The sequence below is a fragment of the Mus musculus genome, chromosome 7 (assembly GCF_000001635.26).
Source record: "Mus musculus strain C57BL/6J chromosome 7, GRCm38.p6 C57BL/6J".
Lineage (NCBI taxonomy): Eukaryota > Metazoa > Chordata > Mammalia > Rodentia > Muridae > Mus > Mus musculus.
Genome location: NC_000073.6, coordinates 132,968,728 through 132,996,054, shown reverse-complemented (window position 1 = coordinate 132,996,054; position 27,327 = coordinate 132,968,728). Strand labels below are relative to the sequence as shown.

Sequence of the window (27,327 nt, the reverse complement as noted above, 5' to 3'; positions counted from 1 at the left end):
CATTTGTCCTGAGCAACAGGATAGCCACGTTGCCTGTGCCACTGCTTAGAAAGGTTACGTGTGAGCAGTCAGGGCCTCTGCTTTCTTCTGTTTACTAGGCTGTCCACAGGACATCTAGACCTTGCCCTAAAGAGTGGCCAGGAGAGCTACCCATTTCCTCAAAATGCCCTCTGCCCAAGAAGGGAGTGTCCAGACATCTCCTGGGGACTTGGGTTACTTCTGAGGAATGAGCAATCCACCTCAGGTGTCCTCAGGCCCATTAGGCAGTTAGTTCCCCCAGTGGCCTCCTGTCTTCTATCAGCCACAAGCTTTAGGAATGTGGATAGCTTTAAAATCAAGATCCTCCTGCCTCTGGCCTTCAGAGTTGGTGTATTGCCATGCTTGGCCTGAGCTATGTTTGCAAACAGTGATTAGTGAGTGGTGGTGTGGTCTTTTCATTAAGAGTGCATAAGGTTCAAACTGTCTCCTTGACCAATATAGCTCTGGAAAAGGTCTGGGCTTCTGGCCCTCCACTCTGAATCCTGCCCAGGTAAAGCTGAGGCTGAAGAACCTTTGGGTGGAGTGTCGAGATCTGCTGAGCTTCAGAAACAAGTCTGCTGAATACACTGGAGTGGTCCTCCATTTCTAAGTAGGGTGCTTAGGGATCCAGGGTCGTCGCTCACCTCTGTGCCTGGCCATTGCCCTTTCAGGGATCGCTGTGTGCAACATCCCATCTGCTGCAGTGGAGGAGACAGCAGATTCGACAGTCTGCCACATTCTCAATCTGTATCGGCGGAACACATGGCTCTACCAGGCCCTCCGAGAAGGCACTCGAGTACAGAGTGTGGAACAGATCCGTGAGGTCGCCTCAGGAGCTGCTCGGATCCGAGGGGAAACACTGGGCCTCATTGGCTTTGGTATGTGCCCCTTGAGAGGTCTACTGTGTGGGGAGGTAAAGGGTCAACTTGCTCAGAGATATGATCCGAGCCTGTTCTACAAGAATGTTTCTATGTGGCCGATCAGGGATGCAGCACGAGTGTACCCTCTGCTGTCACTGGAAAAGGGGCGTGCTTGGTAAACCTCCCTGGGGCAGAGGATAATGGGTTAGCTGTGTGTTTGTATAGCAACCTGGGCCCATGGGTCCTGAAGGCTACTGAATGCAGATGGCACCCTGCAGCAGTAACATGAAGCCACTTAAAGATTCAAGCCTGAGGGTAATGCCAGGCCACGGTCTTGGAAATCTCTTGTGAGGATGGGACAAGGCATGGTCTTTCTGGACCTGGTTGTTGCCATGGAGATAGTTGAGCAGAGGCCCTGGCAATATCAGCAAGTGCAGTAGGGGGGACCAGGGAAGCAGGCAAGTGTGGGCTGAAATAGGTCCCCTAGCTGGCTGCTGCCACTCACCTACTGTGTAACAAGCAGGGAATTATTTGGCTTCACTGCCTCCATTTCTGGCTCTGTAACTAGAGGTGGCAGCAGGGGATATATGGTTGCTACCTCTTTTGAGACCCAAGTGTAACATGGGATAGTTCAATTCTGGCTTTCAGAAAACATTTCCAGTTTGCATCACCTTTATTTAGCTCAGAGCCAGGTGAGGGTCTCGGCTTCTGAGAGGCAGCGTGAAAAGAGGGACAGTTGGCTGCAGGGCTACTCATCTTTCTCCAGCGCATGACTCCCTGGCCTCTGGAGCAGTCGGGGTCCGAGTTCAAGTGATCAGGTGCTGAGTAAGGTTCTGTGAGGTTTCACACGCCTTCAGAAATGCAGGTACCATGGGTGAACACCGCAGCACCCTCTGCTGGTATCCTAGTGTGCTTCCTGTGACTCTAAAGTGCTCATCAAGTTTTGGAAGCCCTTCTTGTGGCTTGGGATGTATGGTCTCTGGTGAGGCTGTAGAACCTGTGGGCAGCTCTGAGCAGCCAGCCAACTGGTGGGAAGCTCTCCGTATTCTAGAGCCTTCAGGTGGGTGGGGTCTTTCAGCTTTTCCTAAGCTCCCTTGCTTAGCTCCTCTACACTCATGGCTGCTGCAGTCTCCCTGGCTCTCTGCACAGATCTGACCCCCTGAGCTGTAGAGGACAGATAGGAAGAAGGCTATTAGCTGGCTCCTCATTAGAGCCCCTGGTGTGGACCAAGAGCATCCTCTTAGCTCTGCTGATAACAACAGGAGAGCCTCAAGTGAACCTGCAACAGACCTGAGCAGAGGTCTCTCAGGCTTCGTACCATATTTATAAAAATTGTCTAGGTATTTGCCTATCCGGATTTGATTTTGTTTTTAATTTGGCACACAGGGCTTTAGGTACCATTATGGCATTTTTTTAAAAATGTGCTTTATTAAAAACTAGAATACTTCTCATCATGCCACCTTTATCCAGGGCCCACATTTAACTATTTATGTACTGCCAAATAAAAGGGTTCTGTCTTAATATGGCCTGTGCCCTTAGGTTTTCATCTACAGGGTCTGTGATTTTTGACAGTGCTTTAGACAGAAGCTCTCTGGGTCAGCTTAGAGGGCAGTGAAAACCTGTGTGGGAGGCGATGAGACATCTCCACTGAGAATGGCACTGTCAATACAGGGTGTTTAGATCTGTCTTGGTGATCTGGGCTCCTGCCACCTCCTGAGGTACTGGACCTACAAAGGCCTCAGGCCACCGTGTAGCACACAGTTACAAGAAGGAATCGTTATCCTCTTGGGCATGGACCACATGGTGGGGTCCTCAATCCCATGTTTCAGGGATATCACTGAGTCCCTGACTCTGCCACACTTCTGCCACCTTCCACTGTCCAATCCTGCTTGCTCCATTGCCACACACTGCAGTGTGGCTAGTCCAGCTCCTGGTCAGCTGTGTCTTCCAAGAGAGATGACGTTGTCACTGCAGCTGTCCCTCTCTGTCAGAGTGACCTTATTAGTCCTTTGTTGGGGGGCGGGCGGGACTACCAACCAGATTAACTGTCAGCTGCTGGCTGTTGGGAAATACGCATCTTCCTATCATTTTCAAAGCCAGTATATGTGGGTGTACACCTGCCAGGGTTTGCTCGGGGGTCAGAGAACAAGCAGAGTTGGTTCCCCTTCTGCAGTGTGGGTTGTCAGACCTGGCAGCCGGGACTTTACCCACTAAACCATCAACACTGCCCTGCTCACGTCTTTGAATAGTCTTGTTGTTGTTTGAGGGTGGGGCTTGTTGTTGGGTAGTTTTGTTGTTACTGTTGTGGGGGGGGGGCGTTTGTTTGTTTTTGTTGACTTTTGAGATAGGGTCTCTCACTGTGTAGCTAGCTCTGACCGTCTTGAAACTCACTCTGTAGACCAGGCTGGCCTCGAACTCACAGAGATTTACCTGCCTCTGCTTCCGGAGCGCTAGAGTTAAAGGCATGCAGTACTATGCCTCTGTTGAATAGGGTTTTAGATAAGATGTACCTTAGAGTCTGCCTAGTTGAAATCCAGTCAAACCATCATTTTCAACCCAAAAAACTGGTAGTGCTGTCAAGGAGCAACTGTGGATTTGAGCCTAGAATGGCCCCTGTGGAGTTCAGAGGGTTTTTGTGGCCCACTATGTGACATCCATTATGATTTGGAGTATCCTAGACTACAGGTTAGAACTGCACATCAGAATCTATTAAGCTTTAGGGCCAATGGTGCTTTGACCCTCATACCTCTCTGAGAGAAACAAATCCAACAGAGCTTAGGGCAGAAACATTGATGTTCACATACTGAGAACAAGAAGGAAGGACAGTGCCACTTAAAGCTGCCATATAAACAAAAATGAAAGAACAAGACAGGGAAACATATTGGTGATGTCTGGACCTGAGGAAAGGACATGTGACATTCATTACATTCTAAATGGGTATTGGTTTGAAAGTGCCCATGATAAATAATAATTTAAAAGAATCCTCTGGGGCTGGAGTTGGCTAGTCAACTAAGGTATGTGCTGTTCCCAGCATCCATACTGGGCACTTTACATCTCTCTGTAATGCTAGCTCTGGGGAGGCAGTTTCTCAATTGAGATTTCCTCCCTTCAGATAACTCTAGCTTATGTCAAGTTGGTATAAGACTAGCCAGCACAGATGCCCTCCCGGCCTCTGGGTACCTGCACTTACACGTACAAATATAAAGCATAATTTAAAGTCTTTTTTTTAAAAAGCCTGTGGCGTCTTGACAGTCTGAGGAGACACATTCTGCTTTGGTATGGTAACTCGGTAGCACTTGCCAGCAAAGATGATAATCTCTGGCCAGTCATGGGATAAAGGGGACAGCATACAAGATCTGCAGGCCTTTCTTTCTCACTTGGACATTCTATCTCTGCACAGGTCGCACAGGGCAGGCAGTTGCTGTTCGAGCCAAGGCCTTTGGATTCAGCGTCATATTTTATGACCCCTACTTACAGGATGGGATAGAACGATCTCTGGGCGTGCAAAGGGTCTACACCCTGCAGGACTTGCTATATCAGAGCGACTGCGTCTCCTTGCACTGCAACCTGAACGAGCACAACCATCACCTCATCAATGACTTCACTATCAAGCAGGTAATGTGAAGGCAAATGAGCTCTTCTTAGCTTCACTGCAGAGTCAAATAGCACCTGCCACGGGCACAGCAGACTACAGGGAAGTGTCCCTGGGACAAATCAGTAATAGAGCTTAGGACCCAGCTGGCTTCCATTCACCCCTTCGGGCAGACAAGCACAGCTCCAACATTTTGTACCTTATGGCCCTGTCAAGAAAGAGAATACTTCTGGCCTACTTTTACGGTCAAGACTTCCAACCTCTTCCCCTGAACTGCTGCTGCCTATGGTGGGGAAACAGCAGAGCCGCAGAGCTCCAAGCTTGCCCAGCTTTGTCTCGGAAGCTTCTGTTCCAGAGATTCTCCCTGCTACTCTAATGAGATAAAGATATAGCCAGCTTCTCTTTCCTTCTGCAGATGAGGCAAGGTGCATTCCTTGTGAATGCAGCCCGAGGTGGCCTGGTGGATGAGAAAGCCTTAGCTCAGGCCCTCAAGGAGGGCAGGATACGAGGAGCTGCCCTGGATGTGCACGAGTCTGAGCCCTTCAGGTATGTGTGCTTCTAGCTTCCTACTGGGTACAGGGGTGGGGCACTGATTCCACATCTGATCTGTCACTTGGAATTTGAAGAACTTTCTAACACCAGTTCCTGGGCAGGAAACTCTGCAAATGATGCTTAGTAGAGCCACTGTTTTTTTTTTTTCCTAAGGACTCTGCAGTACAGTGAAAAGATCCCCAAAGGACATTAGAGAGGGCAAAGGCAAAAAAGTGGTATCTTTTTGGTCTGTAGATCCTGGAGTATTCCTTCTGGCTGGAAGGGATCTCTTGACTGGCTTTTTTTCCTCTCTGGCACACCTGTTTCTGTAGTTGTGGTCATAGTACCCAACACTAGTGAAATCTGACACAGGGCTTCCCTGCTCTCTGTTAACACACACAGCTACTGTCTCACATGGCCTCAAGGCCTCCCTTATCGGTAGTAATTGTATTAAACTTAACCCATTTTTTTACTGAATACTTTCCATTCACCCAGCTTCGCCCAGGGCCCATTGAAGGATGCTCCAAATCTCATCTGCACACCACACACAGCCTGGTACAGTGAACAAGCATCACTAGAGATGAGGGAAGCAGCAGCCACTGAGATCCGCCGAGCAATCACAGGTGAGTCCCCAACACCCAACATGTGGCTTTTTGTATTTGGGTGGTTTTATTTGAACTCTGAACTAGATTTTGAGGAATCCTATATTTGAATTACAGAGAGAGGGTAGCTGAAGACAAGCATAAGCTGAAGCCACTGTATAATAGAAAAGTTCTGTAACCTTAAAAATAAACATTCGCCTCAAGCTGCTAATGGAACCTGCTTTCCACCCTAAGTTCAATCACAAGATCCCACATAGAGGAGGTGTCCTCTGACTACCAGGCATGTGTCATGGTGTGCACATGCTTCAAAAAATGAGTATGACTGTATAACCCTCTTATTCTAGGTCGCATCCCAGAAAGCTTACGAAACTGTGTCAACAAAGAATTCTTCGTGACTTCAGCTCCTTGGTCAGTCATTGACCAGCAAGCAATTCACCCCGAGCTCAATGGTGCCACATACAGGTGAGAAGAACTGAAGTTATCTGGGCCTGACAACATCATGTCAGGCAAGGAGGCAATAAAAGCCCAGACCTAGGTAGTTGATATAACCTTGGCCCTTAAAAGAAAATCAGCCATTTTAACGTCTTCTGTATTCTATTTTCAATGCCTAAAATCCCCAAGGTAAATCACTTTTTCCAAGGTGTTAGGGTGAGGAGCTGTTCAGGTTGGTCTGATTTTTTTTTTTTTTTTTTTTTTTTGGTTGAGACAGTATATGCTCAAACTGGCTTCAAACCTTGCATGTCGTTTATATGTGTATGATCAGCCCAGCAAATTCCATGCAGAATGAATAGGAGATGCAGACAAGAAGGGCTCCATTGTAGTCCTCTTGAGTTTAAGGTAATAATCCCAGGTAGAACCACCTTCATGGGAGGCCACTGCAGACTCTGCAACCTCTTAAATCAGATCAGCATTTTCTGGTTTGACTCTTCTGTCTAGGAAGCAGTAGTGTCACTTGTGGGGGTCATCATGATCGACTTCTCCATCATTGCTGGCTTCTAGGGAAACGAGAAGCTGCCTTTTTTAAAGGTATCCTTTGGCTCTCTGAATACTCAGCACCACGTGGACCAAACCATGTTTTACTGATGTACTTTAATGCTGCCATGACGACTGTTCAAGTTCTGGTGCTTGAACAAGTTAGAACGATGAGACTGGGTTTACTCTGTGAAGGCTCTGACGCTTCTGGATCACATGGCCCTTTTATTCTACCCAGGCTCCATTTTTGTTGACATTCTTTCTTTCTTTCATGTCATAGTCCTACTCTAGTCCAAGTTAGCCTCAAACTCATGGAAACCTTCATGACCTTGAGTTCTGGTGAGCCACCAGGCCAGCCAATCTTATCTCCTGCCCTCAGGCATAATTGTGCACATTATAATCTTGTTCATTCATGTTAGTGCCCACCCTAAAAGCCCCTCTCTTCCTTCAACTCAGAAATCTCTTTGGCCCTCTAGAACAATTCATAGGGCTTCAAGGTGCCAGGGCTTATAAGACTTCCTCTGCCACCCAAGTGCTGGGATTAAAGTCATGAGCCACCACCGCCTGGCAGGAGACTCTTAAAATGAATGGTGCTGAGAGGTCCTGGCTTCCACAGTGAGATATAACCCTCAGTTACAAAGGGTTTGGTAACTAAATACGTTGACTCACATTGTAAGAACCATATGCTCTGTAGGCAGCTCATGCATAGTGCCTAATGAATGTCTCCACATACAGAGAAAGGCACAGCCATCCTCTCCTGGGAACATAGGACTAACTAGCTATCCTAGAGGTTTCAGCCATCTCAGGAGTGACTTACGAGGCCATTCCTCATTTCTGGAAGGGAAAATTCAGGCCAAGACATAAATATGCCCCACTGTCCCCATTTACCCCAAACTTCCATCTTCTCAGTATATTAGAGATTAAGATTTGAACATGAAAATTTAGGAAGGAAACGAGCTTAGTAGCCACTTTAAGTACTTTGTGAAATAAACAGGGTCATCACAAAGTCACTTTACCTGACTGGCTATTTTCCAAAGGAAACCTTGATCTTAACTGGTACTTTGGGTTAAGGATAACAAACCTTTGTGTACTGGCCTGAACTTAAGACCTTTTTTCTGTGTTCCTTAGGTATCCACCCGGCATTGTAGGTGTGGCTCCAGGAGGGCTTCCTCCAGCGATGGAAGGGATCATCCCTGGGGGCATCCCCGTGACTCACAACCTCCCCACAGTGGCACACCCCTCCCAAGCTCCTTCCCCCAACCAGCCCACAAAACACGGGGACAATCGAGAGCACCCCAACGAGCAATAGCAGAGAATGCCTGAAGCTAATCCGATAAACTTGGGACCAAGAGACAGTAGAAAACGGATGAATTTGATGGTCTTTTAAACTGATCCTGGACATCACTGATACTGCAGTGTTAAAGCTACAAAAGCTAGAAAACTGAAGATGGTATCTGCTTCCAGAGGTGTGGGAAGACTAGGACGTGATTATTAACGACCAACTTCTGTTATTGTGTGTTAAGTTTTTCATCTGTGCATCAAATCACAAAGAATAAATAGAGCTTTTCCTTTATCAATCCCCTGGGCACAGCAGGTCCTGCAGAGCTTGCTCTAGAATGTTGCATCAAGAGCTCCGAATATCAATAAAAAGTTGAGAGGAAATCCCCATCAAGACTAGTCCCTTTGGTCTCCAGGGGCTGGTGCCTCTGCTGATAGGAAGATTAAAATTAAGCCAAGATGGGGAGGACATTGTTTGCCTGTGTAGACATCTCCACGCACAGGATTGAAGAAGTAAAAGCTCCTATACAGAAGGTTTCACATCTGAGCAGCAGAGTCGGTTCAGTAAAACCCTCTGATACAAAAAAAAAAAAAAAACAAAAAAACAAAAAAAAAAAAGGAAAAGAACAAAAGAAAAAAGTATTAAGTTTCACAAGCTGTTTGTACTCAAATCTATTTTCTCAGTTTCAGATCCTCAGCTATTTTATTGAGTGGAAAGTCTTGGACGAGAAGGGTTCAAGAAGAATAATGTTGCATTTCCTTATGTCTCAGGAAACACTTTTTATGGTAACTTGTCAGATTGTCTATGAACAAACCCACTTTTTTAGACATTGATAAATTCTTTTCTTCACGTGATATTTTATACAAGAACACTTCAGATGTGCTATTAGATGTGACTGATTTTAACAAATCCTATTAGATTTGTATCAGCTAGTTACATGTTCTATTCATAGTCTTTTGTGAATCATTGCCTTTTTGTTTTTAAAGATGGCCTATTTTGAGCCTTTGTATAGGTACATTCCTGTTTTTGTGACACAAAAGAAAAAAAAAACTTTAAACTGTCCCAAACAGAAAAATAATGGCTATCAGAAATGTTTTGTTTTAGTGTGAGTTATCGTTACTGTATTTGTTTATTGTAAAGGTGGACATTTTAGCATTCAGTGCAGTTTTCAATAAAGTAATTAAAATTTCTTTTAAGTCCTGACATTTAAGTACATCTCACCTCTGTAAAAGCTAGCCCTTGAGATGTACATTTACATCTCGCCTATGTAAAAGCTAGCCCTTGACACTGTCAGTCAGTTTCGAACTCTTGTGGTGACAGTGTCTTATCTCACAGAAGTCCAAATTAGGTAGGCTATCCTAAAGATGAGGCAGTGCTTTGGAGTGAAGTCAATTCCAGAAACAAAACTGGTTAATTTTTAGAGTTTTGATTTTAATATGCCCAAATGTAGATGTGAACTCTTTGTTTGGGGGAGGGAGGGTAACCTAATATTTATAAAGTGACTGAAAACTTCCACTTGTACTTACCTTCTGAAGTAGCACTCAATGCTCACAATTCCAAGGTTCCTGTTCCTGAGAGAATGAAGTGTCTTACAATGTAAGCCTGTCTGGCTGCCTTCTTTTTAGGAGGGTGCTCTACCTTAACTGCGCTATAAAATGAGCTCACGTGGAGTACCTTCCGTATTACAGATCTTGTCAGTGACTGTGGAAAAAGAGGCCCCAACCATCTACACAGCAGTACTTAACATTTGTTATGGCTAGTGTAGTAAACCTAACAGTGAGAAACAGAAAGTCAGATCTGAATCCATGGTGTGCCTAGGTTTTGTTTAATTAGATTGTGGTTGCTCAAACAGTCCTTTAGAAATGATTATAAACTGACTCCAAAGAACGACAACATCAGGATAAAAACAAAGTACTGGTTTCACCCTAGAAAAAGAACCATAAAGTCCACGTAGTTATAAAAGTATTACTGTCCAGTCCATCTGAAAATCCCTATACCTGCCACCCAGCCATGTATCATCTTTTACAAAGGACGGCATTACACTTTCTTGGGACAATAATTATGGCTGTTGGTTTAGTTCAAGAGCTTAACATAGCGCTGATTTCCCAAAGGGGTTGGCCATTTCACAGCCAGCAGTCTGCTAGAGAAACTAATGAAAGCCCCATTCCTATCTTAAGAGTCCAAGAAATGGAGCCTTCTTTAATTCTTTCCCACAGGGAAGAATGGGTACCTATCAAATTATGTGTGGTCAGGGTCACTGGTCATAAATAAATAAATAAATAATATAAATACAGAGGGAACTCAGGAAAGGACACTCAAGAATTGACAATATGCAGAACAAGGCTCAATCCTGAGCCTGACTCTGTACCACAAGGTTTGGGTACAACACAGATGCACCTAGAGACCAGTGTTACCCTCTCAGCTCTCTGTGGCTTATTTGGGAGGAAGGTTTTGCTTAACTGGATCTCTGCCTCCTGAAAAATCAACTCTACACATGGAGATCAGCTATTCTAGATGCTATGGATGCTAAGTACTTAGAATGACAGCCTTCTATTGACTTGGTTATCATTCACTGATCAAAATGAAAACGAAATAGTCAATTTGTAGAAAAACACTAACTACTGGAACAGTAACATTTACCAGTATTGTTACCACAATTCATTTATATGGAGTCACCTACTGTGAAAATTACTTTCTGGTTTTAGCATGCAGCATAAATGATCTTTCATCCTGAGAACACCTTTTTATTAAGTGTTCACAAGAGAGAGAACTAAAGACATAACAGCTCATAAGTTTTTTCTTTTTAGTATTCCAGCAAACTTAAAAGTTGTATACACTTCAATACCATCTCATCAGAAAAACAAGATTTAAAGGTTTCACAGCCTTTTCATTAAAGGGGAGGAGAAGAGGAAATGTGTGTATTTGCTACTTTGCAACTGCTTGCCACATCAGTCTAAGTGCTTATCAGGACACTACATGTTGTGTGCCTGAGGAGGTCAGAAATGTTTACCCAGTACTAACATATACCTGAAGTGGTCAATTAACACTCTCCATAAATTTTTTTTCTAAAAAGTATGGTTTTAACTTTAAATAATGCTACAACTAACCAACATGCAAAAATTCTCAGACTACACAGAAACTGATCATACAATGCATTGACCACCTTACTGCATTTTAAAAATCTTTATTCTGTACTGAACTGTATTCCCAATCAGCCTAACCAAAGGCCTGCCCCTAATACAGGGTCTGCTTAGAGCAGAGGTGACAAAGACAGGAAGTAGCTGAAGACTGTCTGCATGGCCGCCTGGGAACAGAACAGGTTGAGTCCAAGTAACTGTCACATAACCCACCCAGGGATGAGTGAGCCTGCTCCCTTTCCATCCATCCATCCATCCAGGGTAGAAGTGCACAAATGCACCGCCCAGAGTCGAGTAAGAACCCCCTTTACAGGGCACTCTTCCAAACAAATACCTAAATAATGAAAGGGGCAAATCGGAAAAATTGAAAACAACAGAAACTAAAACCCTCTTCAAAAAACAAGAGACAATGTTTATGTTAAGTTCACTCCAAAAACTTGCTAGTTTTTCTTGTAGTTTGTTCCTAAGGGTTTGATTTTTTTTTTTTTTTTTTTTTTTTACTTTTATTGGGCACAACAGGAACTAAATTATTAATAAAATAAAGGCTTGTTTATTTTTATCTTGCCGTGGATAATTTGTACAAAGTTTCCAAATCTCTAAAACAATGGGAAATGGGTCTGGTGTGGTGGGAGCAGGATGTCAGGTGCTAATGAGAGAGAGAGCATCTCACTGGTCTGTCTGCTATGTGCTGTTTATGAGTGCCCATGCTGGGAAAATGGTCTCAGTAACATGAAGATGCTGGTGCACTTTTCCTAGTACACAACTTCTCAAACAACCACATGCGTTACATTCATAGACAGATTTACAATTTGAAAGGAAAAAAAAGTTCTGTCAATAAAATTAGGTTATTTTTTTTCTTTTTTCTTTTTTTTTCTTTTCTTTTTTTTTTTTTTTTTTCTTTTTTACAAACTGTAGTTCAACCAAAGTTCTCCATCTCCTCATGCAGATGCAGTCAATTCTCTCCTGTGAGTGTGGAACAGAAAGATAACTTGGGAGCAGATCCGGCAGGGTATGGCTCGCTCCATGCTGCATATTCTGTTTAGGATACCACACTAACTTTGAGGCCACCTCAGACCTGATGCCTTGGTCTTTTTCTTTCCTTAGGTTTGTTGTCATTCATCCTCATCATCCTCATCTTCCTCTCCATCAGACAGGGATGTACAAGGCCGGATCTGTCTGTAGCGGTCAAGCCATTTTTCTACCATTTGTGTGACCAAGGGGTGGTTTCTCCGCCGAGAGCTTTTCTGCATGGCCACTAGAACTCCCCCTTCAGTCACACAGCAGTCCAGCCACTCTCTGAGCAGTTTCTCTTGCTGCTCCTCATTACCTAGCTTTTAAAGGAACACAAGGAAAAGGCAAGTCACACAGTATGTCAGGCACTTGGTAGGAATAACTGGCAGCTCCTGTGATAATGAAAAAGCAAAAGCAAACAACTGTTTCTACCCCAATTTCAACCTTTTCTCAGTTTTATCATCAAAACCCAGAAGGTTTTTGCATTGAGATTAAATGAAACAGCCTTCTTCACAAAAGGGTCTAAGAAAACACCCTAGAAGGTTAAATTATTTGACATGCCCTTCAGAAAAATACCAAGAGAAAGGTCTCAGCTTCAGACGTGACAAGGTAAGTCCGCTGGGTAAACTACATCTGGGCTGAATTGTACACGTCATGGGCTACTCTTCCTTGACACTGTGCTCGTGTTTGGGAATTACTAGAATACATAATAAATAGCCAATCATTTTCTAGAACATGGGCTTCCTGGGTATCTTTTATACATCCTCACTACCTCTCTGGCTGGTCTACACTGCTGTCACTGCCTTATATGTACCCTCAGCTCCTTGCCCCACGCCCTCTCAACTCACTCTACCCTGGAGTGGTAACACAGGCAGGCCTTTAACCCCAGATAGAGGGGCTGAAATTCAAGGCCATCCTCTACACAGCAAGGAATAAAAAAACTCAAATTAAAAAAAAAAAATCTTAGAAATCTGTCAAGACTAACACCTCTATATTTAAGCCACAAGTCAAATTCTCTAGTGCTTACTATCATTCCCAAGTATAGAAGTGCACTACAGGTGCCATCACTTCTGGGAGGCACATGAGGATGGCTCCTGATAGAAGGCCACTGCCTCACTAACAGGACAGCAAGCTACTTACCTCCTGAGCAGACAGGAAGTGCACATGGAGGAGCTTCCTTTCACTGTCAACCAGAGGCAAAAATGTGATGGTGACATCATCATCAGTGTTCAGATTAGCACCAGCACCTCGGTTGCCATAGCCATCGTTCTCCATGGCAACCAAAGCAGAGAAGTGGCCCCTTGTATAGCCCAGTGCGATTGGACTTTTCCAACAAAAACTCTGTTCCCACAACAAAGGCAGATAAACTCCTGGAAAAAAGAAAGAGCACAAGGAGCAAGTGCCTGGCCACCCACCCACCCCGCACCCACTGTTTCCACCTCCTGAAGTGCAGGAGCTGCTCTGACCCTTCTCCCATATTTTTTTCCTTTGAGGCCACAGCTATATAATCATAGTAAACAAGACAACTAGGCTGTTCTTGATAATGGCTTACCTTGAAACCGAGTATATCCTAAAGTTTCTCCCCGGAAACTCTTATAATATTTTACTCCATAAACTATAATTGGTCGTCTAAGAATATGTGCAAGTACAAAAATGTGTGTCTGTTCCAAACTTGCTCCAGGCTGTACACACATACAAAAAGAAAAGACAATTTTTCTTAAAAGCATTTATTATCAATCTCAGTAACTGCTGTGTAAAAATTAGTATCTTCAGTGTACTCTTTCAATCCACTTACAAGAAGAAAGTCTTGTCTAATTAAAGAAATTAACTCGACAAATAGCAAAGTCCAATGGAATTATAATAGAAATCTAAGTCTCTGTCTAAGTACTCTGTTCATATCCAAACTCATGAACAGAACAGATAGAGACAATGATTTTGAGGTATTCCTTGCTATCCAATCTTAGCATTTACTCTCCAATCTCAGGAAACAGGTTGAGATAGCAAGAAACACTTTATAAAGTGACATTTTACTAACAAGTTCTGAAGACAGCTTTACTGTGTACAAAGTTAAAAGGCAACATTAACCAGTTCGAGTTCACCCTCCAACCACAGCTACTCTAATCACATGGCCACAGGGGACACTGTTTCACAGTTTCACCACAAATTGTCCAAACAAAAGGAACTTCCTGTGTCAGGGTTCAAAGAACCTGTTTAGACAAATGGTCATCTGTTCAAAGTAAGCTAGACTATGCTTGCTTTTTTTCCTCTTAACACATGAATGCAGTCATGAAGGAACAATCTAAAGAATGTCAATTTCTAACACCAAGACTGACAGTTCAGTTCCATCCTTTAATTCCCTACAGTGTGAGCTTGAACTCAACAGCTGAAGCTAGTGGAGGTAAGATGGCATAATGTCACTGTCTGATATTAAAAAGAATGAGAACTAGTTTTTGATGGCTGTTAGCCTCAATTATTTATGCAGCAGAGTTCTACACTGATAGAATGATAACATTGACTACTGTTTGTTAAAAGCTAAGTTGACTGCCAGCTTTAAGCATGGTCTGATCAGCCTGAAGAACTCAAGAGTGTGTGGATTACCCCTCTTCTCTTTCAAACAAAGACAAAACCGAAAAAGCTTGATACCGTCTTACCTGACTAGCTAGAGAGAGTATGAATGCCCAGTCTTCTTGCCATTGTTCTTCCCTCAGTGAAAAATGTAAACCAAAGCTCTGGGAATACCACGATTCCCAGTCTTTCCAGCGTGTGTAAAACCTGGCAAGCAAAAGGCAAACAAAATCACGATAAGTAGAATTTTGGCAATTTCTCTCAGGAAATTAATGCCTACATTCTGTTAACAAAATTCACTACCTAACTAATTAACTCTAAAAGAGTGAAGAAAACAGTTTTATTGTTATTTAATAGTATCTATATTAACTTAATAAACTCAAACCACTAAAGAGCCAACCATGGTAGCCCACACCTATAATCTTAGCACTACAGAATTTACAGTCAGCCTAGGCTATTCAGTGAGACTATGATGCAAAAACAAAGAAGATGGTCAAAATGTCATTTGAGGTGTAAGACACAAAGATGCCATATTTCTTCAATGATGTATCACTGTGTAAAGACAATGCCTCTGAAACATCCCATCATATTCTTAAGAATATCAAGATCACATGGGTCCTAGACATGCTTGTAATCCCAACCAACATTTGGGAGGTAGACATTAGAAGAATCAAGAATGTAGAAAGGTCTAGGCTGGTTTCGGCTATTTAAGGCCTCCCTCACATCAAAAGGCCAAAGCAAGTATCACCCCCTGAGAGTTCTTTATGTCAATAAGATCTCATGATTATATGATAATCTAAAATAAAAGTTACTTTAACTAGAAAATCAATTCCTTCTTTATATTTAATAACCTGTAAGATGTCTTCACATAATTTAGGCAAACAACTCAAAATAAGTTTATATTAGGTATACAATTAGAAACAAAGACTGGGTATGGCAGTGTACACCTGTGATCCTAGTCTATGGGGGCTGAGACAGGAGACCTCCAAGTTCCATACCAGCCAAGGTGACCAGCTGCAATTCTAACTAGAATGTCATGGACTAGGAGGATCACTTGAAGGAATTACCAATGTGATAGTATTAGACTCATCCGTGAGTGAATGAATGATCTCATGGAACTGAACCTAAAAATGCAAATAGCAAAGCTAATCTGGTATTGATACAGTGACTGACACATAAATCTCAAGGTCCAGAAACAAATCTTAACATTTTTAAAAGTTTAAGACCAGAATTTTGCCAAAACTGTCATGCAGTCTTCTACAACAACAACAAAACCAAACAAAAACAACAGAACAAAAACCAGCAAAGCTGTGTGAAGTAAGGACAGTTGTTTAAATTTGAAAGACCACATCTTCCTAATCATTTAAATCCAGGGACAAGAAATAAAAGACAAGAAAGCTATGGCAGAAAAAAGTTATCTTAAAGTAATTTAATAAAGCTTATAAACTAAGCTTATACATATTTTTATTTATAAAAATTAATAAGCTTATAAAGTTCTGAGTTTCTAAACCATGACACTTGTGGTGGTTTACAAAGGTGTGGCCCCATTGACTCCTGTGTGTGAATGCTTGGCCCATACAGACTGGCATTATTAGGAGGTGTGGCCTGGCTAGAGGAAGGGTATCACAGTGTGGGCAGGCTCTGAGGTCTCATATGCTCAAGCTATGCCCAGTGTGACACAGAGTCTCCTTCTGCTACCTGTAGATCAAGATGAAGAACTCTCAACTCCTCCAGCAACAAGTCTCCCTGCATGCTGCCATACTCTCAGCCATGATGCTCTTCTGAAACTATAAGACAGCCCCCAAAAATTAAAAAAAAAAAAATCTAAAAACAAGTTTAAGTATTTTACATTCAAAATATTCAAGAGGGTTTCTAATATAATAACATGTTTTTGAAAAAAAAAAGCATTTCTTTTTCACAATAGGTTAGTGGTCACAGCACTACATTTGAAGGGCAATAAATATACAGTTTAAAAAGCTTAAGAAAAATATCAAACATTTTTTCAAACTGAAGATTTATAGTTAGACATTTCTCTGTGTGTGTGGTTGTATTGTATTTGATGTGTGTGAGCGTATGAACAACTTGGAGGGGTAGGTTCTCTCCTTCCACCATGGGTTCTGAAGATTAAAGTCAGGTTGTTGGGCTTGGTAAAAAGTTCTTTTACTTGTGGAACAATCTCACTGGTCCAGAAATTTCTTGTACTTAAAGTTATTTATTAATGAGACAGCTCTAAATTAGCCAGAAATTAAGCAGTGACTACAATCAAAACTCCAGGAAGCTAAGAGTTCTCTACACCACACATGCTCAAATAATCATACACAGGTACTAAGACCAAATTCTCAACCCCTGCAGATAGTGGGCACACAAAGACAGACAATCAACCTAAACCTAATGTATAACCAAGTGGTAACAGGCAAGTTTAGATTAATTTTTGAAAAATCAAGTCCCTGCCCATGGATTCTAAGACTCAAAACTATCATATCTGACAATATCCTTGCCATTAATCTACAACTTCTCTCTGTGAATACAACCAAAATCCCAGCTAGCATTTTGTAAAAATTGTTAAGCGGATCCTAAAGTTTATTCAAAAAAAAAAAAAAAAAAGTCTAAAGGACTCAGAATAAAAATTCTTCAAACAGAAGTACTAAGTCAAAGGATTTACACTTCTGATGGGAAAAAAATAAGACTCCAGAAAACAAACTTCTTTTTTGTTTTGTTTTCTTTTTCTTTTTTTTTCTAGACAGGGTTTCTCTGTATAGCCTTGGATGTCCTGAAACTCACTCTGTAGACCAGGCTGGAACTCAGAAATCCGCCTGCCTCTGCCTCCCAAGTACTGGGATTAAAGGCGTGCGCCACCACTGCCCAGCTAAGAAACCTCTTATAGTCAGTTAATTTTCAACAAAACTGCCCAGAATGGAGAACAATCTTTTCAGTAAACTGTACAATTAAGATTTCTACAGAATTAAGTTAGTTCATAATAAATGGATAAAATACTTAATGTCAAAATTTAAAATTACAAAACTCCAAAGACAAAAACAGAGGACTTTATGGCCTTGTCTTAGATCAGGTTTTGGGTTTCTATGGCTATGATAAAACACCACAACCAAAGGCAACTTGGGAAGGAAAGGGTCTACTTCATCTTTTAACTCTCAATCACACCTCATCACTAAGGGGAATTCAAGATGGGAACTCAAGGCAGAAAGAAGGCCAAGGAGAATTGAGGCCTACTGGCTTGCAGCCTGCTTTCTTATATCATCTAAGCACCACGCCCAGGGGTGGCAACACCTCCAGTGAGTTGGGCTCACCCACATCAATCATTAAACATGAAAATTCCCACAGGCTTGCCCAAAGGCCAATCTGGTAGGGGCATTCTCTCAATTGAGAGTCCTTCTTCCCAAATGATTCTTTGGCAACTTTTATCAAGTTGACAAAACACTAGCCAGCACACGCCTTCAACTAGAGAAGATGTTGTTAGCTATGACACAATAGCATGTTTGATTTTAAAAATACTGACAAGTGACAGTCATTATGACCATGACTTTAGAGCTGGAGTGGGCTCAGTGGTTAAGAGAATTGGGTGTTCTTGCAGAAGATCCAGGTCCTAGCCTCAGCACCCTCATGGCATCCCATAAGCATCTCTAATTCCAGTCCCAGGGAATACGATGCTCTTTTCTGGCCTCCAGGAATACTTCATGCATGTAGTATACAGACATACTTGCAGACAAAACACCCATACATACACACAAAATAATAATTACATATTAAAACTAATAATGACTTTGTCCCAGAAAATATAAGCCACAGATAGAAGAAAACATTTACAGATTATGTATCTAAAGAGATACCTGAAACAGAAAGTATATCCATAATAGAAAAAGTACTCTTGAAGATTGATCATAATGCTGGGGCCTAGCTCAGTAGTAGATGTTTGCTTCACTGAAGCCCTGATCTGAGAACCAAAAACCAAGTAACTAGAAAAAGCTAGGTAAATTAGAGAGGTATTTCAACAAAGAAGATGTATAAATGAACAATAAGCATATGAAAAAAATATTCAGTATCGTTATCCATGAGGTAACAGTAAAGATACAACTTCGTGTGATGTTCACAAGAACAGCCATAATCAGAGAATAAGTATTGGTGAAGATGTGAAAAATGTGAACTTCAAATACATTGTTGACAGAAATTTAAAAGGGTCCAGGTACTGTAAAATATAGTTTGGCCATTTGTTAAAATGCTAAATATGTAGATTTACTATATGATCCAACAATTTCATTCTTAGGTACCTACACAAATCTATTATTTAATGAAATAAAAATATTTTGCCCCACGGAGATTTGTATGTGTCACAGTAGAATTATCTGTAAGAGCCAAAACAAAAATAAATCGAATGTCCTTCCATTGGTTTACAGGTAATAACGATATTTGTTTATACTACAGAATATGCTGCCATCATAGACCACATATTTTATGATTCCATTTACATGAAATGTCCAAGAAAAATGTACAGGTACAGGAAGCGGACGAATAACTCCCTGCAGCTGGGGCCTAAGAAGCAGAAAGAAGTGAAAAAGAGACACAAGTTCTCTTTTGGGGTGAATAAATGCTCTCTCTATAACTCTGCTGCAGTGGTGGGTGTTACATATGTACGTAAAATAGGCAGTGAACAGTATGCTTTCAACACTTTTTAGAGCAAATAGTACTTCAATAAAGCTACTGTTTTAGAAAACATTACAAATTCAGCCTTAGAATTATCAACACTTTAGTCTTCTTTTTAGTATTTTGAGTATAGTATTTGTGGCAACCCAGTATTAACTGTATGCATCCAGAGAAGGCACAGGTGTTTATGTCTCTTTACTTGAGACAGAATTTGTAGCAGTCTATACTGAAAAATCTAACTTAAAATGACTACCAAATAAACAGTAATTATTCTAAAAGACCGTTAATGATTTTTCCCCTTTATTAACAGATTATCCCAACTTGTTCCTCTGAGAAAATGGATAGATATTTCAATGAAATAGTGTCAGTTTTAATTGCCAATTTAACACAATCTAGAGTTGCTGAGGAAGCAAATCTCATTCAATGAAGGATCTTCAAGGCTAGGCTGGCCTGTATGGAGTTATACTGATTATGCTAATTGGGTTGGGAAGACCTGCCTGCCCACTGTATTTAGCAGCTGTTCCTGGGCAGGACAACAGGACTGTATGGAGTGGAAGAGCTGAGACCCAGCATGCATGCACTGACTCACTGCTCTCTGCTCATGGCTATGGATGACTGCTTCAAGCTCCTGCCACCCTGACGTTCTCACAGCGATGGACTGTAATCTAGAATGTGAGCCCAATAATCTTTAAATTGCTTCAGGGTATTGTAAAACAGTTTCCTTTGTGATGAGTAATTTTTCATCTTGGAGGGAAATTTAAAACGAGATGTTTACAGGGAGGTGAAAAAACAGGATGTTCTAAGGAGAGGTGAATACTACAAGGAAGCACATAAGACAAAGACTTAACTCAAAAAAGCTTCAGAAAGTCCCTGAAACTAACTAGACTCATTAGACCCTCATCTCCCCAAGAAAATATAAACAGTAAAGATTGCTAAGAGAGGAGTGAGACACGCCTAGTTGCCTGGAAGAAGCAGGCTATAAGAAGCTCAGACCAACTGAGCCACCTGAAAAGAACCTGGTGAGCTGTGTAGTGTGCTCCAGGTTTCCAGTTTCTGTAAGCTGCCACCATGCTGGGTGGGCTTATTCCTGTAAGTAAGCCCCCCGCCCACCAATAAAACTCATTGGTTCATCAAGCTGGTTCACAATCTGTTGTGAGCTCCCTTTTCTAAGGTGAGTAGACTGGTGCTGCATCTCCCCAGGAAGTCTGTCACACAACACCAGGATATTTTATTGCAGTAACAGGAAGGGAAATTAAGACAAAACCAAACCAAACCAAATCAAACCCAACAACAAAGCAAGGACAGTACTGTATATTCAGTCTCGAGAGCATCAGCCAGCTCAGATTACAAGTATCCAACAGAACTGCACAGCTACAAACACATAAAGACATATAAACAGTCTAACTAGAGTGACACAGGTTCACAAAATAGAACATTGCTTTCTCGGCTTCACTAGGGGTTTTACAGGGCAGAAGAGAATCTACCCTGGTTACTTTGGACTATGCATATTAGCAACTCAGCAAAGAGCAGTTTTAAAGGAACTATACAAGTGTGATATGTTGGCTCCTCCTCCTAGCCTAGATCAGGACCCAAGTTTGCCCACCACTGTCGTTCTGCTACATAGCAGTCACGTGTGGAGCTTAATGAACTAGTCACTGAGTCCCAAATCAAGAACAATAACACTCCATCTCTTCCCATTTTCTTTAGCCTGACCCTATTCCCAAGATACCAGAAGGATAGCTCTATGATCCTTGCTTTCAATTCAGCTTTTGATACGAACTCTAAAATACCAAGAAAAGGTATCTCATAACAGAGATAACAGCTCTAGGTCTTCACCTTGAATTATACATTAGAATCAAGACACCTGAAAGTTCTGCTGCAATGCCACAATGATACAAGCATCTCCTGTTTTCTAACTCTAATAAATGAAATGCCCCCACTGAGCTATTTATGTGCTCTGTCTACCTCTTCCCACCCTGTACTAGACTAACAGAATCTCAAATGACTCAGGACAGTTCAAATATAAATATGAGAAGATTCCCTACTGCCAGTTTTAAGTAATAGACAAAATAAATCCCAAAGCTACTATTATTAGCCACAAATGTCTCTTAAGAATTAAAAAATAAATAAAACTTTCTCATTTAGGGAAAAGAGTGAATCAACTACTAATATTCTCAATTTATTTTCGGCCTTGCAAGATAAGACAATTACTACCAAAGGAAAACTACCTTAGGTAGTCTGCCTTAGATAATATGTCTGGTTTTGTATGGGGCAAAAATCTGAGACAGGATCTTTACACATAGCCAAAAGGTAGCCTTCTTGCCACTACCATCCCAAGTTACATGGCTGGTGTTACAGAAGTATACCAGTATGTCCTGATCCAAACTACTTTTCAAAGATTTGTAAGATGACAAGATTTACCACGATAAAATTCCAGCTAAATTTCATCAGCACCAGAGACTATATCCACTATACAGGGCAATCACATTAAACTCATAAGATCTAGGGTTGCGGGGGGGGGGGGGGGAAGGGAAGACAGAGGAAGCGAGCCATCACAGAAACCAAACCAATCACATCCCCATAGTATAGGAAGAACTGACACACAAGTGAGTGCACGTGACTGATGTGACTGACAGACAGACAGACAGACAGACAGACACAGACACACACACATGGTGGGGGGGAGGAAGAGGAGAGAGAGGGGAGAGGGGAGAGAAATAAAATAAATCTTTAAAACTTTTTTATGTAAGGGCTAGGAAGATGGCTCAATAGTTTTTGTTTGGTTGGGTTTTTGTTGTTGCTGTTTTTTGAGACAGGGTTTCTCTGTGTAGCCCTGGCTGTCCTAGAACTCACTCTGTAGACCAGGCTGGCCTGAAACTCAAGAGATTTGCCTGCTTCTACCTGTCAAGTGCTAGGATTAAAGGTGAGCACTACCACACCTGGCTGAGATGGCTCAATAGTTTAGAGCACTTGCTGCTCTTCCAGAGGACCTGAGTGGATTCCTAGCACTCTACAGCTCAAAATGCCTGTAACTTCAGCTCCAAGGGATCAAATATTCTGGCTTCCTTGGTACCAGACATATACAAGGTGCACAGACACAGATGCAGACAAAATGCCTGTACACATTAAAAAAATTTATATGTGAGAAAAGTAGCCCACTACTGGCAAGTGCAGTTCTACACTGAAACAAGGAAGGCTGTCGGCTCACCAATGTGAACAGTCATGCAGGCTGTCATGCAGGGCTTTCCGAAGCACCGAGTCTTTGTCATAAATGCCCCATGTAGCTTGTAGTACTGAGTCAAGTAAACAATCTCCGGCAGTCCGGTTCCAAAGTGCATATAGTCTACTGTCCAGACGTGTAGCCAACTCCAAAGACCAGTTTATAATGGGAGATTCTTCCTCTAGCTCTATAAGAAATTTAAATAATACATTCATTTTCATGTCTACACAATTACAAAATATTTAATGGGCTAAAAATATTACCTATAAGAATATTTATATGTAATTTATTAATGTAAACTTTCTTTTGTTGTTGTTTTTGTTGTTGTTGTTTTTTGAGACAGGGTTTCTCTGTGTAGCCCTGGCTGTCCTGGAACTCACTTTGTAGACCAGGCTGGCCTCGAACTCAGAAATCCACCTGCTTCTGCCTCTAGGGTGCTGGGATTAAAGGCATGCACCACCACGCCCAGCTTAGTGTAAACTTTCTAAATAAGTGAAATACATTGTGGTTCTGTAATAAATAATTCAAATTCCAAATCCCTTCCAATTTTGTTTTCCAAAAATGTTTAACACAGAAATATATTCATTCTAGAGTAAGTTGTAGAAAACAAAGATTTTAAAATTTAATATCTGTGTCTGTTTATCACAGACCATGAATGTCTTTTCCGATTTCCATTGTTAGTTTTAGGGCTGGGGGTCAAATCCAGAACCTTGCATATGAAACCACTATGACTCTACATGTTTAATTTACAACACGGCAGGACAACTCTCCAATGGAGCACTCCCGACATTACACACAATGAAGCAGCTAGCTGGGTAAAGGCACGTTACGGCACTCATCACACCCTTACCTTTTTGAACATCTCTATCAAGCACCTCATCAAATAATTTTTCTTGAACTGTTGGAGGCAAATCTTCAATATCTGCATAGAAAAGTCAGACTTAAAAGCAGATCTTGTGCTTAATAACTTAATAAGTGGAATGCTAACCTTAATAAAAACCCCTATTTACTGAAGTTGTCTCAGATATCTATAACATTATATGAAACATGATTATGTGTATGTAGTTTCCTTTCTGGGTTTCATTACTAAAATTCTTATTTAAAGTTAATATTAAAAAGTTGTAGAAAAACAATTACGTAAACATTTTAATTTGTTCTCTTCTCTTCATATGGGCAGCTTCTGCACAAACCTGCTATTTTCAAAATTAAGGATTTTCTCATAAAAGTTAATGAACCAAGTCACTTTGACACAGTGCTTTGGTAACATTCCTCAAACATTCCATGTTCTGCCCAGGTTACTTAATAGAGCACTCTAGTGTAATAAAAAGCATTACCCTTAAAAACCCTTTGGGGGAGCTGGAGAGATGGCTCAATGGTTAAGAGAACTGGTTGTTCTTGCAGAAGACCCCAGGTTCAATTCACAGCACCTACATGATGGATTATAACCATCCTTAACTCCAGTTCCAGGGAATTTGATGCCCTCTTCTGACCTCTGAGGACGCCAGGCACACACAGGTACACATGTACACATGCAGACAAAACATTCATACACATGCATTACCAGTATTTTTAATTCAAATAACCTAACCCATTAAAAACCTATATCCTAATCCTAATTCTTAATAGTAGCCAATGAGTATGTAAACAGACAGACTTAAAAATAAAGGGAAAATTAAAAATAAGAGAGTAAAAAAAGAATATTCAAAAATAAAAGGGGGAAAATTAGTATATGTATGTTTGTCTTTAATATGCCAGGTATGGTGGCACATGCCTCTAATTCCAGGACTTAAGAGGGAGATCTCTTTGAGTTCAAGGCCCAGCCAGAACTACACAATGAGATCCTATCTCAAAAAAGGGGGAATGGGGTGGGGTGGGGGGGGCATTTACTGTCTTCTAACCATCAAAGTATTTGTTTACAAGTAGTTCTTGTATGAGTCATTTCAAGAATAAACAGAACAGATTGTAAGATCCTAACCTATGGAGCTAACAAAACGGCTCAGCAGTTAAAAGCACTGGCTGCTTTTCCAGAGGACCCAGTTCACTATCGCCTCCCAGGGATCTGACACCCTCTTCTGGCCTCCATGGGTACCAGGCACACATATGGGGCACAAATATACATGTAGGCAAAACATCCATACACATAAAATAAAAAACCCTAAAACTCCCAACTTACTTGCTTTCTTTTTGTAAGTTTTGTACTGTATTTTTACCCCACATAAAAATGTAACCTTAAGAAAACAGAGAGTGCTTTCATAATAAATGTCGGGGTTACCTGCTGGTAATGTAAATGTTACAAGGTCAGTCAGAAAATAGCAAGCAAAATCCCCCTTTCTCTGGTGAAGAGAAGCAGCTATTTCTCTCCGGATTTGCTCTGTCAGTTCAGGACACACCATGGCTGGAATACACTTTGCTGCTTGCTGAGATACCTTAAATACAGAAAGAAACTTCCCTCTGTATCTTATAGATCATAAATAGAAACAAAACACAACAGCACTTAAAAGCAAAATTTTCCCCAAATTCATTTTTAATCTTAAATATACTGGGTATTATTCCCTTGCCAATGGACATTTACATCATCAGGACAACTGTTCAAGAAAACAGTCATTAAATGTGGAATGTCAACAAATGGTACAGACTCCATCTAGCACTCCAATTGTAGTTACTGTATGGACAGGGAATGATGGCACACACTTGTAATCATGTCACTAGAAAGTCTGAGGTTAGAAGATCAGAAATTAAGCCTTACTAGTCTCAAACCAACCAACCAACCAACCTCTGTAGGAACTCTAAGTATAGGAAGAGCATCTATTAGTAAGTAATAAAGTGCATGCCGAGTGAGCCAGTCAGTTCTGCTCTCTGCTGTTAGCAATCTGGTGAGAACAAGTTGGTTTTCTCCTTACCAAAAAACAAACAACAACAACAACAACTACTACAACAACAACAACAACAAAAATACCTTCATATTATAAATGGGACCTGGAGCAGCATGTCTTGTAGTAATTTACTGAAAGTGCATTTTGGTTAACAGTATCATCTGCACATTTCTGATGTTAAAGGAGCCAGAGTTGGTAAGAATGCAGCAGAATTAGCACAGCTACAGAACTCTTTGTTTTCATTTTATTGAGTGCCAGTACTATAAAATTTTTCATTACATTCTAGCTCCATGAACCTAGAAACTCAAAGTTCAAGTAACTAAAAATTAAGAAACAATTATTGGGTATTTTCAGAATGGACTATTTGTCAGATAACACTGCTAACAAATTATTTTTTTAAACAACATACAATGGACCTTGAATCTATTTCAAGAAAAGCATGAATATTCCCTTCACTACCATCCTTAAAATCCTGAAATCTGTTTCTTATCTTTTTCAGCCTTCTGACCTCAACCATCCTCCTTAGGCCAGTTGTGCTTAACTTGGAGTCCATAAATTGGAAAAGATTCACAGAGTTTACTACATAAGAATCCTTCACTTTCCTTAACCAATGGCTTAAACCATAAGGCATTTTCTTTTAATAATCATCATCCAAGAAGAAGCTGGTTCTGTGCTTTTTCTATAAACACTTAGGTCAGATTTGCACCCTACCTTTGTACCCTCCTTAATGGCCCCTTTAAAAACAATCGTTGGCAGCACCTATACTTTCCACTGAAAAAATTTAATACTAATTTTGTTCTTGACCTCAACCAACACTTCTCTTCCCTCACCCCAAGTTGGTCTATCAGCCCCAGAAAATATTACAAAAATGAAAATAATGAGTTTCTTAAATTGATTCATAAAGCTGGGCATTGCCTTTAATACCAGGCAGGGTGGCAGAGGTAAATTACCATGAGTTCAAGGCCAGCCAGGATTACATAGTAAGACCCTGTTTTTTTAAAAAACAAACAAACAAAACAAAAACAAAAACAAAAACAAAAAAACTCAGGAACCACATTTCTGCATCATCTCTTCAGTCATCTGCTTTAGGTGACTCCAGCTGCCATGAACAGTGTTGTGAATGAACCCACATAGCAGGGATTTAAGCCTATAGCCAATAGCCCTTTGTGGATGAGCCTTTAAGCAGATCCTCTAGAGCTAATCAAGTTTTCTGACAACTGGCCTGGCCAACAGCTTCACAATACCATTATGGTTAAGTGCATGCATGTGCATGTGTATGCACATGTGTATGAGTACCCGTACACATTATTCAAATGCTTTTAGAAGCTAGATTTTGATGCCATGACTCTCCATTCTCTTTTACTAGACAGGTCTCTCACTGAGCCTGGAGCTTATCATTTCAGTTAGCCTAGCTAGCCAGCTTGCTTCTGGGATCTTCTGACTCTGCCTCCTGGGTGCTGGGATTACAGGAGGCCCCCATGCCTGTTCAACGTTTTTTTTAAGATTTTATTATTTATTATATGTAAGTACACTGTAGCTGTCTTCAGACATCCCAAAAGAGGGCATGGATGGTTGTGAGCCACCATGTGGTTGCTGGGATTTGAACTCAGGACCTCTGGAAGAGCAGTCAGTGCTCTTAACCGCTGAGCCATCTCTCCAGCCCTGTCCAACATTTTTGTCAGTGCTGAGGATTTAAATTCTGATCTGTACACTCTAAGGGCAAACCTTTTCCCACAGAGTCATCTTCCAGGCCCTCTCATGGCATCTTGACCTGAACCATTCAGCTAAGATTCCCAACTCCTGCAAAATGTTTAAGTAACAAAATGTCTGTTGTAAAGCTACTAAATTTTGAGGTAATTTGTGACATAAATTATGAATTCATAGATACTTTAGCACCATCTCACCATTAGTCTCCAGACTGCTTTTAGGAGCCCAGTAACTAGAATGTCCCCTTTGAGCCCTGTGTTCAAAAGCCCAAAGAAATCTATTAATACCCTAAAAAAATTTAACC

General features: G+C 41.3%; 2 protein-coding genes across 22 annotated transcripts in view; one reads left to right on the top strand and one right to left on the bottom strand.

Annotated features, from left to right (window-relative positions):
* The window catches only part of Ctbp2 (C-terminal binding protein 2), a 137,012-nt gene extending 127,955 nt beyond the window's left edge, over positions 1-9,057 (top strand). For 7 of the 15 annotated variants that reach the window (XM_006507308.4, XM_030242064.1, XM_030242065.1 and 4 more), the window contains 6 exons: positions 690-896; positions 4,279-4,493; positions 4,886-5,016; positions 5,497-5,624; positions 5,948-6,065; positions 7,704-9,057. In XM_006507308.4, the coding sequence (XP_006507371.1) occupies positions 690-896; positions 4,279-4,493; positions 4,886-5,016; positions 5,497-5,624; positions 5,948-6,065; positions 7,704-7,884 (980 nt within the window). In that variant the 3' untranslated portion in view covers positions 7,885-9,057. The remainder of the gene's footprint in view (positions 1-689; positions 897-4,278; positions 4,494-4,885; positions 5,017-5,496; positions 5,625-5,947; positions 6,066-7,703) is intronic. The other 8 variants (XM_030242066.1, XM_030242069.1, XM_030242067.1 and 5 more) reach the window with 2 other exon arrangements.
* Positions 9,058-9,656: 599 nt separating this feature from the next.
* The window catches only part of Zranb1 (zinc finger, RAN-binding domain containing 1), a 55,223-nt gene continuing 37,552 nt past the window's right edge, over positions 9,657-27,327 (bottom strand). For 4 of the 7 annotated variants that reach the window (NR_163812.1, NM_001362198.2, NM_207302.3 and 1 more), the window contains 7 exons: positions 24,716-24,869; positions 23,294-23,365; positions 22,432-22,630; positions 14,654-14,774; positions 13,555-13,684; positions 13,143-13,372; positions 9,664-12,322 (listed from right to left, as the gene is read on the bottom strand). Coding sequence is in view for 5 of the 7 variants with exons in the window: in NM_001362198.2 (NP_001349127.1) it covers positions 12,104-12,322; positions 13,143-13,372; positions 13,555-13,684; positions 14,654-14,774; positions 22,432-22,630; positions 23,294-23,365; positions 24,716-24,869 (1,125 nt within the window). In the remaining 2 variants the exon portion in view is untranslated. Of the gene's footprint in view, positions 12,323-13,142; positions 13,373-13,554; positions 13,685-14,653; positions 14,775-22,431; positions 22,631-23,293; positions 23,366-24,715; positions 24,870-27,327 lie in introns of all 7 variants that reach the window. The other 3 variants (XM_006507969.4, XM_011241837.3, NR_155454.1) reach the window with 2 other exon arrangements.